The 22,607-nt window shown below is 36.2% G+C and overlaps 1 protein-coding gene across 1 annotated transcript; it reads right to left on the reverse strand.

Moving 5' to 3' along the window:
• Nucleotides 1–7,935: 7,935 nt before the first annotated feature.
• Nucleotides 7,936–14,065, reverse strand: LOC122667130 (ethylene-responsive transcription factor ABR1-like). The gene is made up of 5 exons (XM_043863329.1): nt 14,051–14,065; nt 12,111–12,115; nt 10,702–10,705; nt 8,996–9,528; nt 7,936–8,844 (listed from the first exon to the last, which is right to left on the reverse strand). The coding sequence occupies exons 4-5, from the start codon at nt 9,510–9,512 to the stop codon at nt 8,048–8,050; spliced, it is 1,314 nt and encodes a 437-aa protein (XP_043719264.1). The 5' UTR covers nt 9,513–9,528; nt 10,702–10,705; nt 12,111–12,115; nt 14,051–14,065; the 3' UTR covers nt 7,936–8,047.
• Between the last annotated feature and the right edge of the window lie 8,542 nt (nt 14,066–22,607).

A 22,607-nucleotide genomic window follows, 5' to 3' on the forward strand; every position in this document is an offset into this window, starting at 1 on the left:
GGTTACACTACATCCAAATCATGGTTTATGAACTTTGTGTAGTAAAGTCTGTTTTTCCTGCAAAGCTTGATGCTTAATAGACCTGCTCTGACCATTGGAGGAGGAAAAACAAAAAAGGGGCCCTAAACTTTGTCCCCCGAATCCGATCACACAGATGGTTCTAATTGAGAGTCACCTTTTCTAGCCTAAAATGTTCCTTTCAATCTTCTCAAACATCAGATTCTTAAATAGATTTATGTATTCAATTGAACTCTAACCGATTAGCCATAAGCCCAGAAACCAACTAATTAATCCATTCCATTTTCTCCATTGCTACCACTGATTTTATTATTTTTCCAGATTGAAAATCTTGTCAATCCAATAAGCTAATTGTCAAATTATAATTGAAAATGTCTGTAATGGATCTGTAACTATGTGGAATTTGGCATGACAGTAGATGATGAGAACTCTGGAGTAGAATTGAATTTCTAAAGATGAAGGAAGAGCAAATAAGTAAAAGTAGAACATTACTGTAAACAAGTCGGTTACAAACAAATTAGTCCCTTTTGAATATTTAGGCTGACATGAATTTTTGGTAACTAAAGATCTCTGAAATGTACGTACTATGCCATAATCATCGAAGTGATATGACCTATTCGGACTCAAGAAATCCACGAGCGCAAGGTTTTATCCACAAATCATGACAAGAGGAGACATTGAATGAAGAAGGGAAGATAAAGAAAGAAGAGGTTCGGAGGGTGTCTAGTCTATTCGGTATCTGACAAGTGACATTATTAGGTTATGAAGGGACAACGTTCGTTAAACTTGAGAAAGACTTATCCAAAACTATTGCGAAGGTTAAGGGCTGATTCTTGGGCATCCAGAACCTTCCAATTCCCCAGTGTTCCTCCATAATTGGGTAGATGGAGTTGTCAATTTTCATATTTGTATTAAGGAAAAACTCTCTTTCTCTCTCTCTCTCTCTCTCAGAGTCGGTCCCAGTTTTCTTCTTTGAATGATTATTTTTCATAATATCTGTACATCAGAGGCGGTGGGGTTGATGCTCTTCCACTCTTTCATTCACTTTTCTTCAAAAAATTCTAGGATGTTACACAATAGGAATTTATTACAGATTTCTTGGTTACAGGTTCACTAAACAAGCTAGGACATGAAATTTGTCTTATCCCATAAGAGCTATCCACAGAATTAGTACATCAATTTCGTCCTATTACTCTATGTGGTGTATGTTTCAAAATTATAACAAAGATCAATTGCAGATCGTTTGAAAGAGACCCTTGATGACATGAAATCCCCCCCCCCCCCCTCAGTCAATTTTCATTCCACATCAACTGTGACAACATTCTCATTGCACATGAAACTTTTCAACTACATTTACGAGAAATAAGAAGGGAAAATCAAAATTCCTCGCACTGAAGACTTTGATAGATTAAAATGACCTTTTATTGAAGATATACTTATAAGGTTGGATTCAATTCTAGATGAGTAGTTCTAGTCATTGCTTAACTCGAAAAAAATCCTTAAATCTCGCTTGTTTTACTTTACTTACACGACAAGATGATAAAACATATAAATATTCATTCAAGTCAAATTGATCCATCAAGCCCTCCAGACCGTTATCATCACAGATCTCACAAAATTTTCTTTTTAAATCACCAACAGAAATATTGGAGCAAGACAAACTTTAAAATAGATACGAAAATATGAAATACACCATAAAACATATATAATTAAATTTGAGATTGAAATTTGATATGTCAGAGAAAATTTACCACATCACTCTTCCATATGACATAATAAGGTTCATGGTCGCAATGCATGTGCAACACCATGCATGGTGACTAAGTTTTTGCTTTAAATAAAAGTAAAGTTCACGGTCTACTTTTCCTGTCTGACATATTGAGCTAATCTTGGTTGAAGTATTTTCAGAAAGAAGAAAATGGAAAGCTTCGTAACCATTTTCACATAAGGTGCCAATTTGGCTGAAACTTGCAATGAGCAAAGAGCAACAAGAACAACTTATCTTTAGGATTTGATCAGCCAAGCTGCCATCATGACTTCAAATGTGGATTCAGGATTGGCCGATATCTGGCCGATCCCCGTATCAATGTAACTATTCTTGTTAAAGGCAAAGTTGTCCAAAACCGAATTATTTTTCTAAATTTGAAGCCCAAAACCATCTAATACAGACCGATACGATTGATACATATCTGTTTTATATCATATATAGTCATACATGGCTCTGAAACCTGCTTCCAGGGGTTAAAACATTTAGATTGTATTTGTTTGATTCCTACCTGGACTCAAATTAAGAGGTTATGTTGTTCCCTTTGTCAGTCAAGTATGAATTTTAAACTAATTTTCGATTTCCCTTGCAACCAAATGGAGTCAAAAAAAAAAAAAAAACCCTCTATACATTATGTACCACAAAATTGAGATTGACTACCAAAATTAATATATAATCTATCAGGGAAAATTCCTTATCTTTTATAGTAAAAAATGTGAAATCCTCTTATCACATTGGATAAGACACATTAGCGTGCATTCACGCGATATGAATATACATGCCATTGTTGGGTTTGATGGCGTTTATCTAGATCGATTGAAAGTTTGGTTCAATGGTCTAAATGGGCTATTGGAGAAAAAAGAGAGTGAGTGGAGTCTTCACAAGGTTGGGTCTATCAAGAGAAAAGAAGAGGTGGAGCCTTTCAAGTGTTGGGGTTTTCCAAGGAAATGATCGAAGTCTTTAAGAAGCTGGAGTCTTCAACAAAATTGGATCTTCCAAAGGAGTGGAAGTAGGTTGGTGGTTGAAGACACTAAGCAAGATAGAGGAGAGAGAGTTAGTGGGTTTTCTCTGAGGAGAGAGAAAATGAATCTTGTTCAACAAAGTAGAAAAGTCTTATAAAAGAAGAGAGTAGCGATGATCCAAGTGAGAGTCTAGGAGATACAATGCCGATACAACATGTGTATAAGGAATAAATAAGGAGCCAAGGAGAAGGTATATAGAGAAAGTTAATGGGAGATGAGAGAAGGGTGTACATGGATGCTTGGGTTTGGATATCAAATCGTTAGAATTGTATTATTTTATTTTCTCTTGATTCATAGTGGTAATTAGATCACACTCCGCGGTGGGGGGGAGGGGGGTTTAAGTTGTTGCCTCTTCTTTGTGTATGTGCTTTTGATTGATCTTGCACATATCATTTTTGCGCGTTTCTCACATCGCAAATAGAATGTTGAATATATTGTTCTTCCAACCCAAACAGCCATCAGATAAAAGTTGGGAAGACTTCAAATCAAGACAAGGCCAATCCATAGATTGAATTACTGGTATCATATTGTACCAACTGATACCAGACCAATACAAATGTATCGGTATCAATGTCGCCAAAAACCGATACAACTTTGGATCAATCAACATTGATAGTGATTCACTAAAATCTAAGATTTGAAATTGATTTGGACTTGAAAATATAGGTCGGATTAGAAAGAGAAATCCAAAGATACCTAACTCCGAAAAGGGTGTCATATGATTCAAGTCGACAAGTGGACCATTCGCATGCATGACTACCACAGTAAGTTGGTATCTCTCCAAACTCACAAACCTAAAATCTAATCATTATTGACTTGCTAAATTTGGGGGAGGCAGGCAGGCCACCTAACTCCACGCGCCATTTTTATTTCCACTTTTAAAAGGTGGAGAATAAATTAAATTGAACCACGTGTTTATTTCTATAAAAAAAAAAAAGGGTGATTATTCTACATTTACCACAGTTAAACGTTCTTTTGGTCTCAAATCAAATAAGATAAATCCATGATTTGATCCCATTATGGTGAAGGAATATTTAATTATGATGTATAATACCTTTACTATCTCTAGTATTGGGATTATATGTATCAATCATTTCATATTAAGCTCATATTAGGCATAAATTAAAAGAATAAACCACTTTTTTTAATCGATAATCACGATCTGTATTCATATCATGTTGGTATCAAGTATCGACGACATCAATACGTATCAACCGATATGGGCTATACAACTAACACGATACCAATACTTTATCCATGCTTCTTACATGAACAATGGTAAAACTTTAGGCAATGTTTGGTATGCATCCTAAGTTGATTTTGCATTCTTGGGTGATAAAAATTAATTGTTTTTATTATCCAAGAATGTGAAATTAACCTAAAATGCATACCAAACACAGGCTAACCTAATTTGATGGCAACCTCAGTATAACCAATGTGATTAAACAAATCAAGACCCTTTAAACAAAGATATATTCTTCATTAGTCATCATTATTTGATGTGGACAATGTAAAACAAAGAATAGTGACATCATTTATGGTACATGTCATTGGATCCGATCCGATCTCAATTTATGCAACCATTTTGCCTTTTTTTGGTTTTTTGTAAGACAAAAAAGAGTGCTCCTTCTCATGGTTCAAGTAAGTGGAATCTGCATTAAGATTGGTTTCCATCCATTTCAATTAAATTGGAATCAGTCAGAGTTGTCCTAGGACTCCTAGAAATTCTATTTGAGTCACTCTTGAGTCACTCAATTCAAATATGCTCATTAGATCGATTGATTCTAATTCAAGTCATCCGGTTCCGTTAATTCTAATCCACTTCCTCGAACAACATCTCTTATTATTAGGGATGTAATCAAATTGAATTCGAATCAAATATAACACTATCCATATTCAAATTGTTTCTCAATTTTTCAAATATTGAATCTCCTAAATGAATTCCAACATGAATCAAATACAAATTTTCGAATATCCATTACATCCTTACTAGAGATTGGAGAGTGGACTCATGAGTCTGGAGAAAGTGGCATTGCCGTCTCACAATTTGTGTTGAACGATAGAGGATTGGAAAAGTTGAAAATTCGAAAAGACGAGAAGGTGAAGAGTTAAATCCACTACCCGCCAAATTTGAAATTGAATAGATGTCCCCATGAATATTTTTCATTTATTTTTTTGTTTAATTATTTGTAATATACCGTAAATTTTTATAAAATTATTATTTAATCATATTTTTATAGTCGTCTAAACAGATCAAATAATATCTGGTTTGAAATTGATATACCTATATCCGCATCCAAATAGCTTTCGAATGAATTTGGATAATTTTTTGGAAATTGATTTTTCAAATATGAATACCCTTAAATGGATAAACCATGGACACAGGTATCGGTATCGGATCGATCCATTTGGTATCAATCCATATCATTTTTAATAGACGATTTGTCCCTCAAATATACTGATACCATATGGTATTTTAAGAATTATACCCATGTGTCTATACCGTCCAATGATTTGGTATTGATCTGGTATCGATATTGGTGTCTAGCTCTACTGATACTAATAAATAATAATGATCGATTGATACTTTTGATTAGAGACTGATACTTAAAACCATGGGTACCTATTTAAGCACATTATCAAATACGAATTTTCGATTATCTATTACATCCCTAATTACTATCAAAAAAAAAAAAAAAAAAATTTCTTTTTGGCATCCCTAATTGTTATAAGAAGGAGAAATAATTTGGTATGGTTACATTTCAATGTAACTAACTATGGTGACTGAGTAAAACCCTAGATTGATAAATTAAATAGACTATCGTCACCGCAACCCAAGGGTCAACACTTTGACATCTTTAGATCGGGACCTTCCTTGGTTGTTACACAACCACAGATCCATAAATCCACCAGGGGACAGGGGTACCTTCCTTACACGTGGCATTTGCATGTAACTTTCCTTTCCTGAACGGATCAGAGAAACCACGGCACGTGTGCTTCAAAGTCACCCATGACGTCCATTTAATTAAATACCAAAGCATACGTGGCCTAGACGTAAACCGCTTTCTCAAGTAACCCCAGCAAACACAAAACCCTACTTAATTAAATAATAATATTTTTTTTTTTCTCTTTAAAAAATATATTTCTATTATTATTATTATTATTTTAATAAAAAAAGGTTTGTATAAGTTCCATTTCTGGTAAAAGTAAAACTCCTTTATTAATGTTAAGTGATTTTCTACCAGACTTTGAGAGTCTTTCTTAGTAATTGAATACTTCGAATTAAGATTAAAATATACAGATTAGCGAGCTTATTAATAAGTTAAATATGGTGGTATTACCGGATTCTTGCTATTTACGGAAACAGGTCAGATTTAACCCGGATGGGTTTTCCAGCAAAAAGGGCCCCTGAGTGGATTTGGTGTCACTATCTCAACTCTCAAAACATTCCTCAATTTATTTTGACTCGAAATAAAGTCATAACAATGTCTCTTTATTATTATTATTATTATTATTAGTATTATTTTTTTTTAATTTCAAATGTTCTATTCAAAGTCGAAACTAAAGTTCAGCTGCATAAAGACTTCAACTTACACTATTTATCCTCCTTTCTTGATGAGCGTAGATCATGTTCTTGTACAAGTATCATCCACGGCCCTCTAAGGCCAATCACATAGAATCCAATGTGAGACCCACATGAGGAGTGGATTTTATATGAGTGACCTTGGAGGGACTTGAACGGTACTTATACAAAGACATAATCCGGTCTCTTTCTTGATTTAATCAACTCCAAACTCTCTCTAATTTAGAGTCTAGTTCCGTTGCATGTACATTCAGTTGTAGACATACGTTCCATTCATTACCAATGGTGGCTGTAAGTCAGCTAGCATTTAGGACTTTCTTCTTTTCTTATAGATTTGCTTCGTTTTCATTTAAGTTAAGTGTTATAAAAGATTGGCAATAAAAATCCATCGAGAAGACACACAGGGATGGGATTTCGTGGCCCCTATATTTTTTATATGGATTTGCTCGGGAGCAAACCACAACTCATCCGTTGATTTTTTAATATTATTATCATATCAATCTTGGTTATCTAAACTAATTATAGATTCACATTCTCATTTATGCACTGTCAGGGGTTTTAAAATCTAGTTATATGCAACTCATGAACTTAGTCAATACAAAGATATATGATAGCACCTAATTTTTTCGATTCGATAGTTCGCAACAGAAATTTTTTTTTTTTTTTTTTATCGCTCATCCTCAAAATGTGAACAATTGTAGGAAAAGAAAAGTTGATTAGCCTTTTAGGATTGGTGTATGATGTATGTGATCACACTTTCATAAAATAAAATTTGTAAGAAAAGAAAATACATGTTGTCAATGTGTAGTTTACATCTCTCTCCATTAAATATAATATGCAAGCAGTTTGTAGATACATCTCTCATAAATTTTAGGATATTCACCATACAAATATGCATGGTTACATTACCAAAGTTGCCACTATTGATGATGATCATATGAGATACTATGAAACTCGATACTATTTTTATTTTTTGTATACTACTATATTTGTCGAATACGGATCACCTACCATATGTTGCATGATTAGGTGATGACATCTATCCCACTTAACGTCATTAAGAGTGAAAACAAAAAGGACAGATATCATCACCAACTGTATGTGTAGTTTACATGTATAAGTAGGTGCTCCAAACTCATTTTTGTCTTTGAAGAAAGAAGGAAAAAAAAATCATTTTAAAAAAAAATGCAAATTCGTTATGGTTACACGTCTTAACCAACATTGCAAATCCAAAATTTTGTGATTTTAAATTACCTACATGTATACTTCACGTATAATTAAATGATGACATGTATTCTTTTACTTACCACACGTTAAACCGTAACATACAATTATGCGATTGCAGTTCAATTTTGTTCACAAATTGATCTTCTGTGTAGGCCATATAACAGACAATCCGGCGAACTGACGTTTCTGCATTTTCCCTTCGGTGATTGAGAGAAACGTAAAAATCAAGGATTGGGATCAGAGCTAAAAAGGGTCTGATAAGTGATAATTTCTCTTTAATTATTCTAGTTTTTCTCATCTTTTTTTTAAAATGAACAAAATCAATAGAACAGTACTTGCAAATCCGTACCAAATACATCAAAATCTTCCAAAGAGAATAAAAACAAGAATTGAAAACAGAAACTAAAAAAAAGTCTTGACAAAAAATACAAATCAACTGGAAGAAGACGGCGGATAATGACCGGAATCCGTCCAGGATGGTGTCGGAAAACCTGAGGGACCACTACTACTACTACTACCATCACCACCACCACCCTGATCACGATTCTGTTGTTGCTGTCTGAAATAATCCATCTGCGGATAACTCCCAAATGGAGGAGGGTAAAAGGGAGAAGATGAAGAAGAAAGGGAAGGTGCGACAGAAGAAGCAGTAGGTGAAGAATAAGAAGATGGCAAAGCAGCAGAGTATGGTGAAGAATATAATATTTGCTCCAACAGACTTGTTGGTTGTCTCTGAAAATCTACAGAACTCTGAAGCAACTGAGAGTAAGCAATGTAATCCCTCGTTGGGTCAGAACTCTGAAACTGATTCTGAAGCGCTTGAGGCTGCATAAATGGCTGAGGCATCTGAGAAGATGGTAAAAGGGTTGCCTGAGAGCCTGAAATGGTCAACTGGGTAGCTTGAGAAATGGGCATTGAAGGAGTCAGAGTGACGTTCTCTGGGAAATTGAGTTTTGCTCTGTTTCCTCTGAATCTAAGAGCAGCTTCGTCATATGCTCTGGCAGCTGCTTCTGCTGTATCAAATGTGCCCAACCAAACTCTTGCAGCTTTATGTGGATCCCTTATTTCAGCTGCCCATTTTCCCCAAGGCCTTTGCCTAACTCCTCTGTATCTTCTTCTCCTCTCTCCCTCTCCTTCCCCCTGTGAAGTTGTTTCTTCTTTGGCAATGGTAATGGATGGAGTTGCTGCTGCTGTAGTTGTAGTCAAAAAGCTCGGAACTTCTTCTTTGACTGCAGAGAAAAAAATAATTAAACCCTCCATTTTATCCTAGAGAAATCTGGGTTCTTCTAGAATCCCCTAATTTCTTACCAAATGGGGAAAAAATAATATTTTTAAGTGATTAGATAAGAAGGAAAGTTTGGTTCTTGATTAAAAACTCACCTGCAACACCACCAAATGATGATGATGATTCTCCTTGTGAAGTCCTGAAATCACCAAAATTTCTGTAAACCCTCATAGCAGCTGATTCAGATGGCTGACCAGTAGTACTCTCTTCTTCACGTCCCCTTTTCTGTCCTCCACTCCATGAAGATGAAGAAGAAGTGGTAGTATTATATGATGAAGAGGGTGAAACAGAAGATCCTGAAACTCTACTTGATGCTGCAACAGAAGTATTAAAATCCGATCGATACATCCTTTCTGCACTCCTATCACCAGATACCACACGGGTCAGAGCAGACACCATCGCTGACATCTCGCGCTCTCTATTGTAAATAGAAAACATCGGTGCTGCAGATTCTGTTACAGTAGTCCCTTCTAGTTGCGATAGTGGTGGCGGTGGTGGTGGTGGAGGTGGTGGCTGAGATGAACCTTCATCGGTGTCTCTCTCATCGACCCTCCTCGAATACCTTCCATACTTGCCTGTATCTCGTGGGTCCGCCACCTTCAACAAGCACATCAAACCTGAATTCACGCTCGCTGACTTGGTAGAACTTATACAATCGACCTAGAAGAGCTCAGGGGCAAACCAACGGCTATATAGACGAAAGGAATTTAAACCTACAGTAGCGCCGCCATGGAAACAGTCTCTTCATCCAAATCTGTGCAAAATTAATATAGGGATGAGCAAGAGAAGTTTCTCTGGTAGTGTTCAGAGATTTTGGGGGACCATTTCTTTAAAATTTGAGAAAATTTTCACTTAAAAAGACGCCGACTATGGATTATACACGTTCACACCAAGTGGTTGACTGGATTATCTGAACGTGGTGAAGAACATATGAGAAGCCCTTCTGATTTGGTCTCTTTTGGAAAGAACGTCGGTGATTTGAGAGAGAGTTCGTTTTCAATTTGATTTGTTAATCTTTAGGTGTTGCCGACTGTTAGCCCATTTATGTACATCTGGGCCTGGACCTGGACCTGGACCGTGGAGGTATATATGGATTTAGGTATTGGTATCGTATCGGTTGATGTATTGGTATCGAAAGCAATACATATGAATATCGCCAATGTTTTGTATTGGTATGGCACCAGTACGTTTGTCTTGATATTGCTATCGATAAACTCTACGAAAAGGTTTTATCTTTTGACAACCCATTACCCATTGGGTTAACTTTGTTATATGTACCTTTTGTGAAAGAAAACAATGCCATTAAGGATTAAAGGCACCGACCTCCTGGCTCTCCTCTTTCGTGGCGGGAGTTGGAGGATTCAACTAAACAGGGGGATTTGGTCATTTCATAGGGGAGGGCGTCTATGAAATGACTCGAACACTCCTAGTTTTGCTAGGCTGGTTCCTCCAGCTCCCGCCACAACTGGGAGAATCGAATACCTTTTGGTTGGAAGGGAAATTAGAGGAAGGTAAGTAATTTTTAATTTATTACCTTTGCTATAAAATGATTACAATTATGTTAGGTAAAAATTAAATAAAAAATTATATATTTTTTATTGCAACCAAACAGAGCGTAAGGGTCCAATTTTTTGAGAGAGAATTCTCTATCCGGGAGTGTACGTGGACTATGCCAACACTCCCTTGAGTCTATCTCTCTCCTTTCCATATGAAAAGACATCTTGACCCCTTATTTTGAAGAGGAGAGAGATAAAGAGATGAAAGGTGTTGGCGTAGGCAACACTCCAGGACAGTGAACTACTTACCTTTATGGATAAAGGGGGATGTTTGGCAGAGTGAAAAACCACTGAAGTTTTGTAGTAGATTTCATCGAATTTGACTTGTGAAAAGCGTACAATTTTGCTAACTAACTTGGTGGAATGCTCTCAACCATTTGAGTTTTGTCACAATAAGCTTCTGGTTTTTCATCGTTATGTTTTTTTCTGTTGGAATTTCCCGAAAAAAGGATGTGGGATTCATCGGTTTTGTAGAAGAAAATCGTATGGGTTATATGTGATAGTGGTCAATTATCACATATTATATTTAGAAAAGATTCTATGGAGCACTTGCGATGACGGTGGAATCGTCCGAGGAGGCAGATTTGCTATAACCCATTACATTAATAAAAAGTACAAATACCGTCTTAAGGACAGAACGTGCTCGATTCGAGTCAGGCAATCTCACCATCCTCTCCTTTTTTTTATATCTGTTTCTAACATTTTCTCAATTCCCAAATATTTCTTGTTCTTGTTTTGACCTTCCACATGAATTGGTATGGGTCTGACGGTTATAACTCGTTAGCTGCATTTATTTAGTATTTCTTTCCTTCACCCACCGGTAGAGGAAAACTTTCTCCTTGATTAGATGTTACCTCTAGCTGCTATTGTACATGGTGTGGTGTAGAAATTGGTTTCGTTAGTTGGAAACCCACAATGTTATGGAGTTCAGAGGAGTGCATAGTTTAAATACAATATGATATCGATATTTTTAAGGATAAAATCATTCAACACGGATTGATACATATCGGATATAGCATCAGTTTCGGAATTGATCAATACTTGTTTCGATACTATGTACTAAAATAATGGGGACAAGAGAAACTGAGAAAGGGTAAGGAATGTAAGGAGGCGTAAGAAAGCATATCCCTTACTAACGGCGTGAGAATATTTTATCAAATGTTGATATATTCTTTAATACGGAAAAAAGAAGGCTGCTTGGTCACGTCCCCTATGCCCAGACACATGGGTGGAGAAATGACCACCCCACCCCCCCATATTGGATGCTTGGGTATGTAGTCCCATTGATCCTCGTGTTGATGCAGGGGCCATGCGGCCAACTAGGACCAAGTAGCATTCTCTCTCCCATTCTTTAATGTCTACATCCAATGGATTTTCAATTACAATTCATTGGCACAACAGCAAGAATTTTTTATTTTTTTATTCATTTTCTTTGGAAAAAAAATTCCCACCCAGCCAATTTACCTTATGCCAATATTGATACATTCTTTAGTGTCCAAATCCAATGGATTTTCAATTAGAACTCATTAGCACAACAACAACAAAAAATTGTCTTTTTTTTATTCATTTTCGTTGGAAAAAAGATTTCCCACACAGTCAATGTACCGTATGCCAATATTTTTTTAAATGTTGATATATTTCTTTAGGGGGAAACATTCTCTACATGGGAGCGCAAAGGCCACATGTGGGCACGCTAGCACATTGAAGGGCAGAAATTCCGCCATTCATGCATCCCAAGTAGGGAACTTTTCTCCATTCTTTAGTGTCCAAATCCAATGGATTTTCAATTAGAATTCAGTCGCACAACAGCAAGAAGTTTTATCTTTTTCTTTATTCATTTTCTTTTGGAAAAAATAATTTCCCACACAACCAATGTAATGTATGCTTTCTCATATTAGTTTTAATTTATTATTTGCTCTCTTCTTTTCTATTCATATGGGTCTCATGTGGATGATATTGCTTCCTACATAGCCATTGGTGGTATGGCGTGACAGCCACACTAGCAGCATGGAAAATTCTCTCTTAAGATAACCATGCTTACACTCCCCCCACCCCCCCGCGGCGGAAAAAAAAAAGTGTTATTTATAATGTACATGATAACACATTCATCTTATTATAATGGAGAGGCTTTTCTGAATAAGTGGCATGGAGAAACACACCAATAAGATACAATCAAACAATTTAGTGATAGAGAGATAGGGGGGTCCTAGCATACCCTCCCTGACCTGCTTAGAGGACATGTTTCCTTGAATTTAAAAACGCTAAGAGTCTGTTTATTTGTCAAATAAAAGTTGGATAGACAAAAAAGGGTGGGAAAAGTATACTATTTTTGTACAAACTACCAAGGATGTATGTGTTTGGATACATGGGGTGAGAAATTTTCAAACAAATTCATATATCCTAACAAAATTGATAGGACTTTGACACTGTCCATAAAAAAGTTACTTATAAGTCTATCTGTTCCTTTTTCTTATTTTCTTTTTTCCCCATGGAATCCCACCCCACGTCCATTTCTTCTGTCTTCCATTACAAAATATATATTCTATTATTTTTTTTTCTTTCTTTTCCTTTTCTTGTCAACCTAATTCAGATCATCTGAAATTCACCCTCATAAGTTTTCCACCCTTTTTATCCGACAAATAACGGGGCCTAAGCGGTCGCGTTGTAAGAGTGGATCCAATGCTTACACATAGGGGAAATCGATCTTTTCCAAGGTAATTAGACGGTTACGTGTTTTGTGTCCAGCCATGGGAATCCCACCTACGGCATGATCGTTAGCATTCGTTTTCCCATTATTGTTTTATGGGAGAGAGGGATTGCTAGAACGGCAGATTGGGGAAACCGTATGCGAGACGACTTGTATAGGAATTTGCACACTAGATATCTTCTTTTCTGTTATTTTATTATTAGAGCAATAAATGTGAAAAGGACTGTCAAATAAAATAGTCAGAAGGCATCCCCTCTTTTGGAAATCGTCGTAGAAAGAAGTAAGAAGAATGCGACCTGGAAGTGGAAACTACTCTTGTGGAACGATTCTTCTACAAAACTCGGTCAAAACTTCAAAGATTCATCATACCCACGAATCGCGTTTAGAGTTGACACGGAACTCATTTCTTCTCCTGCCTTCTTCCGTTTTCCTTGTCCATCATACCCATGAATCGGGGTAGAGTTGTCTTCTCCCATGAGTAGGAGAGAAATTGACTCATGGGAGTGCTCGTATAGACCACACTCCCAGACAGAGAAATCTTTTTTCCTAAAATTAGTTATTACATAAGTCATTTGAATAAATCATTTTTAATCACTCACCAATCACATTAAAAAAAAATTTCCTCTACAAATGTTAGTGTTGTGAAGGGTGGAGCTCTTGAACACTACAAACCACGTTTGCAAATCACACGACTTCGTAAGTTTGATCGAGTTTTTCTACACCCCATAATGAAGTGAGAATATCTTCACTCATCAGATTTTTACATTTGATGGAACTATTGGAACAATGAGAAAGACACTTTGAACATTCTGTCACATAAAGAGAATTTCTTATTGACACCTCTTAATTTGTAACTTTACTTTTTTTTATGAACGAGTATAACTCACCTTTTCTTTCACTTAAAGTAAAATCTTATCATGCTACATATGATGCTGAAAATGACATAATAGTAAATCACTTCCAAATTATTTTGAAAATTATCTAATGTAAAGATTTGTTATGACTATGACAAAAGGCAACCAAAAGAAAATTGTGATTTTTAAATACACATATAGAGGTTTTATTCAAAAAATCACATCTTACTAAGGGTGGAAGTAATTATGAGATCTTAGATTATCAGCAGTAGGTTTCTCTTCACCCAGTGTAAAGAAAAAATCTTGAATTTGGATCGTCTAAGGCGCAGCTGTCCATCCTGCCTGTGCTACGTAGACATAGAGCCGTGTACAAAGACCGCCTTACCCCTACCCGAGCGCCTTGCCTGAGTGGAGTGGGGATAAGGCGATCTTCGCGTGCGGCCCTATATCTGCATAGCACAAGTAAGACAGGCAGCTGCGCCGTAGACGATCTGCATCCAAAAATTTCTCTTTGGTACTACTAGCGTTTCTCAAAAAAAATTCTCTTTGGCACGACTAGTTAGCACTACAAATCAAAACCTTGTTTTTCATTTTTTTTTTCTTAGAAAAAAACAAACCTTGTAAGATACTCATGGACCATCACAATCACTTCCAATTAAATTTTAATTTTTGTTATTTCACAATTTTCAAAGTCTGTGGTAGTATCAGGTATGTAAAAAATTTATAAAAATCACTTGCAATTTAATTTTTTTATTTCACAATTTTTTAAGTCTACGGTGCCATGCTGGCATACCTTCTAAACTATATATCTTTTGCCCACGTGTTTTTTGTAATGCAAGGATTATGTGCGCATATTTATTATGTATTTAAACTAATAAATTGGCAAGAATTATACATTCACATCATATACACGGACTTTAACAAAAAATACTAAACGGTTTTCATGATTTGTTGTTACTTAGATAATGTGTTCACATGGTCTTCAAATGACATTAATCACATATATTATCTTTGGATCAATTATTCAAAAAAATTAAAATTTCAAAAGCATTATTAATTTTTCAGCCTAAGTTTGAATCAAAACTTTTATTTTGACACATGGATATATTGATCTGATTGAAAAACCTAACCCATTAAGTGGAGGATTAGAGTGATTATCCCACCATCTCATTATGTAAAATAATTTGAAAGACTCTTAGGATTGTCAATCCCAGCTCTAAGCTCCCCGGATTCCATATTCAAAACAACACAAGTAACATGTTTAATATGATTTACTCATCTAAATTATGAAACATCTTAACCAAATATTGTCAATAGAGATGGATGAAAAGATATTTTATCGTTCACCAATCTTACATTTGTTTTACCATTAAATTATTATTGTTTTATATCCAATGACAGGGGCTCATGCTCATTGCCGATGCCGTCAGCCATCACTGTGATGATGCAGGTTCTATCGATTGCGGTGTTGTCGTCGCCGTCGCTGACGAAGGTGAAGATTTTCGCCCTGGAACAGCTGCAAGGCCCATCACGAACCTGCCGCATGCTACCTGTGACCCTTATTGGCTTCCTACCTTTGTGCCAACTGTCTGTCTGCCATGGGTAACTAAGATTCCAATGTTTTGTCTGACATGTGTCATAAAATATGGAGTCTATCTATATGGCACGTTAGTGCATGCATTTTATTATGTAAGCTATGTTAATAGCAAATTACCTAGGGAAGTGGTTGTTACCCATCCCCTAGTCTGGATGACCCGGTCAATAGCATGTGTGACCGGATCGATTTCCACTCCTTGGTCCCGGGTACTATGTACGAGGTCCTTGTGCTTGTCATGCTATCTATCCAGTTTATGTTCCGTGTTTTTCTGGCATTGGGCACACATGAATGAATAGCCCTTTTTCTACCCAAATAAATTATTATTGTTTTATGGATAGAGGTTGGGCACATCACCCACTCCAAGTATGACGTCGGTGGCCTTGAAATGGGTAGGGTCAAATGGGAGGGACAGAGTGAACCTTTCCATGGGATGTGGAGAGAGATAGACACAGGGTTGGCACCCCAATGGCATCTCCCCCGTTTTCCCTTACTTTATAAGAGTAATATAGTAAGATTACAAATTATATGACATCTTTTTAGGTGTCAATAATTTTTTTTTTTTAAAAAACCCTTTTATCAATTATAGTAGTTTTCTCATTTGTCTTTTTTTTTTTTTTTTTTTTTTTGTTATACGTGATTAATGAACACATAATTTTGTATTTATTTTCAAAAATATCCTGAAATTAATTTACGACAAAAAACAAAATGCAACCCTATTACCCTAGAGGAGAAAAAAAAAATTTATAAGATCTGGATCTTTATCGTCTCCATTTATCTGTCCCTCTATTCCTTTCATTTCATTTCATAAGGGGATAGAAATGACCATCATACCCACTGCTTGAATACATTACCCGCGTGGGATCCACTCTCCCCTATTAGATGAAATGAAATAAATGGAGAGCAGAAAAATGGAGACAATAATTTTCCATGAGATCCAAGTTCATTTAATAATTGAAGAAGTGGGCAAAACCTGACTTCAGCCCAAGATAAAGTGGGCAAAACCTGACTTTGTTGAAAAACTCTCATTGTTATTGTTGAAAAAGGACAGTTAATCCGGGAAAATGGGAACTAGATCCCTAAAAGGGCTAATACCCAGTCTTATTTCTAAAACTTCTCCATTAAAACTGGATTGGAACTTAAAAAGTTGCCGCATTTTACTTTTATTTTATCATTTGTAAAACCAACTAAGTCTCCATCATCAGGTTGAGATGATGGCCGAGTCTGATGGTATCTTAAGGTGGGACCAGGATTCTACGTATCGGTATCGTATTGGTTGTAGTGATTGGCGTATTAATATCGATACGTATTGATTCACTGGTCAAGCTCAATGTGTTTAAAATTTTATTGTAATCTGAGAGATTGAGATGCTAAGGTTCTTTCCCAAAATCTATTTTATGGAATTGTGATATGAACGGCCCTACCTGAAAAGTGGGGGAAGAGTGGAATTTGGGGTTCAGTTCCTTTTCTGTTCTTTTTGCCCTTTTCATTTTCATTCCTTTAGCTTCACGTGCGCTAATTAATTAATGTACATGACAAGCCGTCATCGGAACAGTAGGTAGAACTAAAAGCCGTCCTCCTCACTCAAACCGCACGCGTGGCATGATTCCTTCCTTGGTCCCCTCGGTCCTTAAATCAATAATTTTGTCATGACTGAAGTGAAAAAAAAAAACAAAAAACAGAAATGCTTACCGACGACAGCATGGTGTGTATCTGCGTCTAGACACAGTCGTGTGCGAAATGATCGACACATCACTTGAAAGACAGAAAAGATCAAAGATGCTATGATCGTACAACTATATCAAGACGCAGATACAAGGAACTACGAGACCAATTTGTGTTCTTTATTCATGTTAATTAATACATGAATAACAACCCATTGAATTTTTTTTGTTAAAAAAAGAATTATTGATAGTATATCAATCATAGCATCACGCGTGCAGATAGATTTTAATAGCCGATTTGTACTTAACTATTTACCAGTTTAGGGCACTCTTATGCCCACAATAGATAATAGGCACGTTTATTAAAAAGGAAATATATAGGTTTTGGTATATAATAAAACATATAATATACCATAAAGGAAAAAGTTTTCACGCAACTAATGTACCCTTTTTCTCATATGGGATTTCTAATAAATTTTTTCTTTTCTTTTCTATCATGTGGGGCTCATATGAATGATATCATTCTTTCATTTGTGTAACTTGGGACATCATTCGAAAGTCCTCTCTCATAAAATATACATATGTTGATTATTATAATATATTATAAGAATTGATGTTATCTATGTCACAGCACAAGCTATGCCCAGACACATGGGAGTGGTATTCTTGTCATTTAGGAGGGTGGTTGGGCAGAGCGATCATTTTTCCCACCCCCCATGTATCTGAGCGCAGCCTACACCTGGACACAGAGTACATTTTCTCATATTATAAATATGGGAGAAGCTCTTCAAGCAAGTGGTATAAGGGAGCGAGCAACAAACTGGTATTGTAAAACATAAGGCAGAAATATCATTACATATGAAAAAGAGAGATAGACACATAGAGTGGTAGCGTACCCTGCCCTCAGACTTGGAGAATCTTTTTCCTATAAATATTTATCGTAAATGATTATTACAAAAAACATGAAATTGTGTTGTTTATTGAGATTGAGATGTGTAAGGTTTTCAAATCCAATGAAAGATGAAAAAGAAAAATAAAGAAGAATCAAATTTTGTCAAATAAGATTGCCTTTTGGCCAAACCTCTCTAGATAAACCAAAACCCTATATCATAAGAATAATATGAGTTTTACCTATACAAAAATAATAATAATAATATGAGTTCAAGGTGTGACTCTTCGAGGTCATTGAAGGATACCCAAGAGATTCTATCAGTTTTTGAATGATAATATTAGTAGCATAATAATGGAAAAAATTGACTCTATCCTCGTAATATGTGGATCGTGCTATATAGATTAAGTCTTTTTATTATTATTATTATTATTATTATTATTATTTCTCCCTCCTTAAGGTTAAGGTCCTAATCCCATAACCTGTTAAAGGATTTAATCAGAGTGATGGACCCTTGCACCAGTTAAAAGTAAATGTCAACACAAAGTTGCAACTAGGAAGAAGGTAGGTCTCCTCAACTTGTAAAATGGGCATGATAATAATGAATTGATTAGACGTGAATTGAACGTAGACATGCATACTTAAAAGTTAGCTTAATTAAAACTAGGGAAAATGTTATCCGTACTGGGGCGCCGCAGGATGCGTCCAAACACATGGGTAGGTGAAATGACCTCTCTAATGATCAAAATGATCGTCCCGTCCCACCCCATGTATTTGGACACAGCCTACGCTCCCAGACAGAGGACATCACCCCTTAAAATTATTAGCTTGCAAAGTTATACTAGCTCAAACTCTTATAGAGTACTATTACCACCTAATTTTTAAAAATAATAATAATTATTAAGGAAAGAATCTTTGCATATCCTTTGAATTCCTTCTAGAAGAAAGTTTTCCGCCATCCATGGTGACTATTCCTACAAAATGGACATATAGTTCTATTTATTATATATATTGAAAATCTTAAGAACTTTATGCTAATATTGGGGTCGTAGCCATCTGTGGCTTGCAGTCGGGTCGTCTTCTCCTAGAAGCCTTTTGACGTTCCTATGTGTTTCGAAACCCTCCTCCTCATTCAAATTCCTACTTCTACATAGGAAGTTAGGAGTCTTAGTTCATCTCTGTATTACTTTAAAGGAAGTCGTATTGGACCCCTTCGAATATCCATTCTTCTTGGCGGCCATAGATAATTGTTTGAGATCGAGGATTCTACTAAATGAATAGAAAGAATAAAGATTTTGATAAGTTATTTATCTTTTCGGCCACCACATCGTTTTGACCAAACCAAAACTAGGTCTTCTTTTAGAAAAAATTAGGGCTTCCTTGTTTGCAAAAGGAGTTTTCCCTAGAGTTTTCCCTATATTAACATGCGCAGACAGGCACAAATCCAGCTCTTCACTCCTTTGAAGGTCTGAAATCAATGGCTCGTCAAATTGTCAGTCCATGTCCTTTATTTGAGAAGGCGTGTTTCACACTATGATTGGATTCCTAGAATAGAAATATCATCATTAACTCTCCCCCTTAGTTATGAAGGTCCGAAATATCCTTTTTCATTCAATCGGACGATCAGATCCCATGGATTGAGAGATTCTCTCTTCACCGCCGATGAAGGAAATCTTGATCCAATTCCTTATTAAGGTTAATTAACCTAATCCTTCTAGTAGGAAGGGCCAAAGAAAGGTCAAGAGTCAAAATTTGTAACTCCAACGGCAGAAATCCAAACCAGATACAAACTAGAAAGACGAGTTTAGTGGAAAGCCAAAGCTTGTGCATCAGTGCATGCCATGATAGAAAGATAGATACGGAATACGACTGCTAAGAAAGTAGAAAGGGAATGATTCAAAGTAATTTAAAAATAAAAGCAGTCCAAAAGCTATCTATGATCTGTACAAAAAGAATAATTAGGTTCATGACATGGATATCAAGTATCACGCCTTCTCCAATTAACATTTTGACCCCTTGGCTTTTTATAATTTCATATTCTCTTCTTAGTCGTTTGTTTGACTTTCTATTGGAGTGTCTATCCAATAGCTCAACTTCCCACTGGACTCAAGATGAACTTTGTGGTTGGTGATCACAAAGGGTTCCAAGGATTGATCACAAGAGTCTACAGCCCACCAAAGGGGGAAAAAAACAAAATAGAAGAAGAAAGAGAATGATTCATGGATAAAGATGGAATTGGTTTAATGCACCGAAGTCAGCTAATTGACATGGATCTTCCAATACCCACATGAGAAACAAAACTTCCCACCAATGGTATGGTCTAGTTTTGCCTTTGCAAGGATTGTGAAATCTGAGGGCCTGAGGTAGTGAACTTTCCAGCTTTTTAAGGTTTAGTGTGAAATGGCACTCATAGAGAAGTGACCTCTGAAAGAATATAAGTTGAGCATGAACCAAGACAAGTAAGAATGCAGGTCAAAGGTTAAGTTTTGAGGATTCAGTTTCTCTTCACTCATGGTGTGAAAAGAATCTCTCCAACCATGGAGAAGGTTGAACATGAATAATAAAGGTTGAGAGTTAATGATGAATCCAAAGTCCAATCATAGTGTTACATCACCATTGAAGAGATTTCTCTCTTCACCATAAACTTAATCTTTCAATTCAAAAGGGACAAGAGAAGCACTAAAGGTTTCAAATGAAGTTCATAATAAGCTATCTATGACAAAATGGGCATTTCCTAGATGATAATGGATCTTCAATGGAGACCAACAGATCAACAACCACAGCAACAGAGAATTGCATATTTTCTAACTAGCTAGCCCTCAGTGCTGAAGACTGGAGAGACTGAACTGTGATGAGTATCTTTGAAGTATAAATTTCAAGGCATGTCTTTTACATAATAAACAAGGCACAGAGACTAAATTACATTTGAAAGGATATCAAAGGTTGTGGTTGTCATTCACTGAAAAATGATGAGACTTAGAGAGCTTAACTAAAATCAGTTACTAGTCAAACAAAACCGACAATTTCATGTTGGCCAACCAAATAAGGACCTCAAGGTCTCAGAGAAAATGAAATCCTGAGAAAAATTCTAAGGTGGGTGCCATTGGACACCAGAGACTCAAAGTACCTAATAATGAATTTTTTGAACACAGGCTACAATTCAACTGATTCATCTTTTAATCAAGTTCCATCCGCTAATCAGTCCCCTCCACAAATCAAACAAAACAAATTTCAATTTTCACATATTTGACCTGAAAGTGAAAAAAAACAGATTCTCAAGTTGATAGGTGGGGCTTTTTTGACCAAGAGAAAATCAGGTGTTCAGAAAAAACCAAGGAAAAAAATGCAAAAAGCTACCTTGATATCTACCTCTGTTATTGACTTCAACTAACAAGCAATTCTATTAAGAATTCTGCCAACGTAGTTCTTGCCCAGTTGAAACGTTCAAAGGTTATCAGCTTTGCACACCTTCCAACTTCCAAACATGGAATTTCAAAGATTTAAAAATATATATATATATATTTAATTGTAACTTGCTTCCAAATGGATCACAATTGAACTTCAGATGTTGAAACATAAGAAGAAACCCAAAACTAGAATTATTGTGAATAGAAAATCAGAGAAAAAGTTGTTATTTCATTATTTATATACTTAATGAGAAAAAGAATACCGCCCAACAACACCACCTATGCCGTCTCACATGGAGCAATGAAATGACCGTCCCACCCCTCCCCATGGATGCCCATGCACATACTCCCATTGACCCCCATACTGGCACAAGAGCCACACAACCTTGCGGCAAACCCTTCCCTTATTTTATCAACTTTGCTACTTGAAATTCATTATTGTTGTGCTTGATTAAGCCCCATCCCCTTTTAATCCCACATTTTACAGCCAAACACTGCCTCTCAAATGACACTAAATCAGCTGATTTTCACTCATGGGCTTCAGAACAGTCTGAGCTAAGGTAGGAAGGGCTGAGCTGATTTACAGCCCTATCAATGTGCTGTTCCAGGCTTTCAGCACCATATATCCAAGTTGGATTAAACAAAATAAACAAATACCATAGATCCAAGTGGGCAAGCCTTGGCGAAATAGCTAAATTGCACTATTGGCTATTGCATTCTGTTGGTTGCAGACTTGCAGGTTTGAAACTTGGAAACAACCTCTCCAACAAAGCAAGGGGTAAGACTGCGTACATTTGCCCCTCCCAGACCCTACAGTAGTGGGAGCCTCATGCATTGGGACACTATTTTTATGTTTATTTGACAATAAGAATATAAAATAAAAGTGAGAATATTCTGCCTTTTTTTTAGCTTTTGTTTTTCTATTCATTATGCCAAACAAACAGAGCCTTACATTTCAAAACAGATTTCAAGTTTATGACACCAGATGATAGGAACTCTCAAGTAACATTGATAAGCAGAAGCAAATACAAGAGGG

The sequence above is a fragment of the Telopea speciosissima genome, chromosome 7, assembly GCF_018873765.1.
Source record: "Telopea speciosissima isolate NSW1024214 ecotype Mountain lineage chromosome 7, Tspe_v1, whole genome shotgun sequence".
Taxonomy (NCBI): domain Eukaryota; kingdom Viridiplantae; phylum Streptophyta; class Magnoliopsida; order Proteales; family Proteaceae; genus Telopea; species Telopea speciosissima.

Bases quoted from the DNA above. Each gene is read 5' to 3' on its own strand.
- LOC122667130 (XM_043863329.1), bottom strand. From the start codon at position 9,512: ATGTGCTTGTTGAAGGTGGCGGACCCACGAGATACAGGCAAGTATGGA. The intron at 8,845-8,995 runs GTGAGTTTTTAA...TTTTCTCTGCAG, and splicing joins ATCATTTGGTGGTGTTGCAG to TCAAAGAAGAAGTTCCGAGC.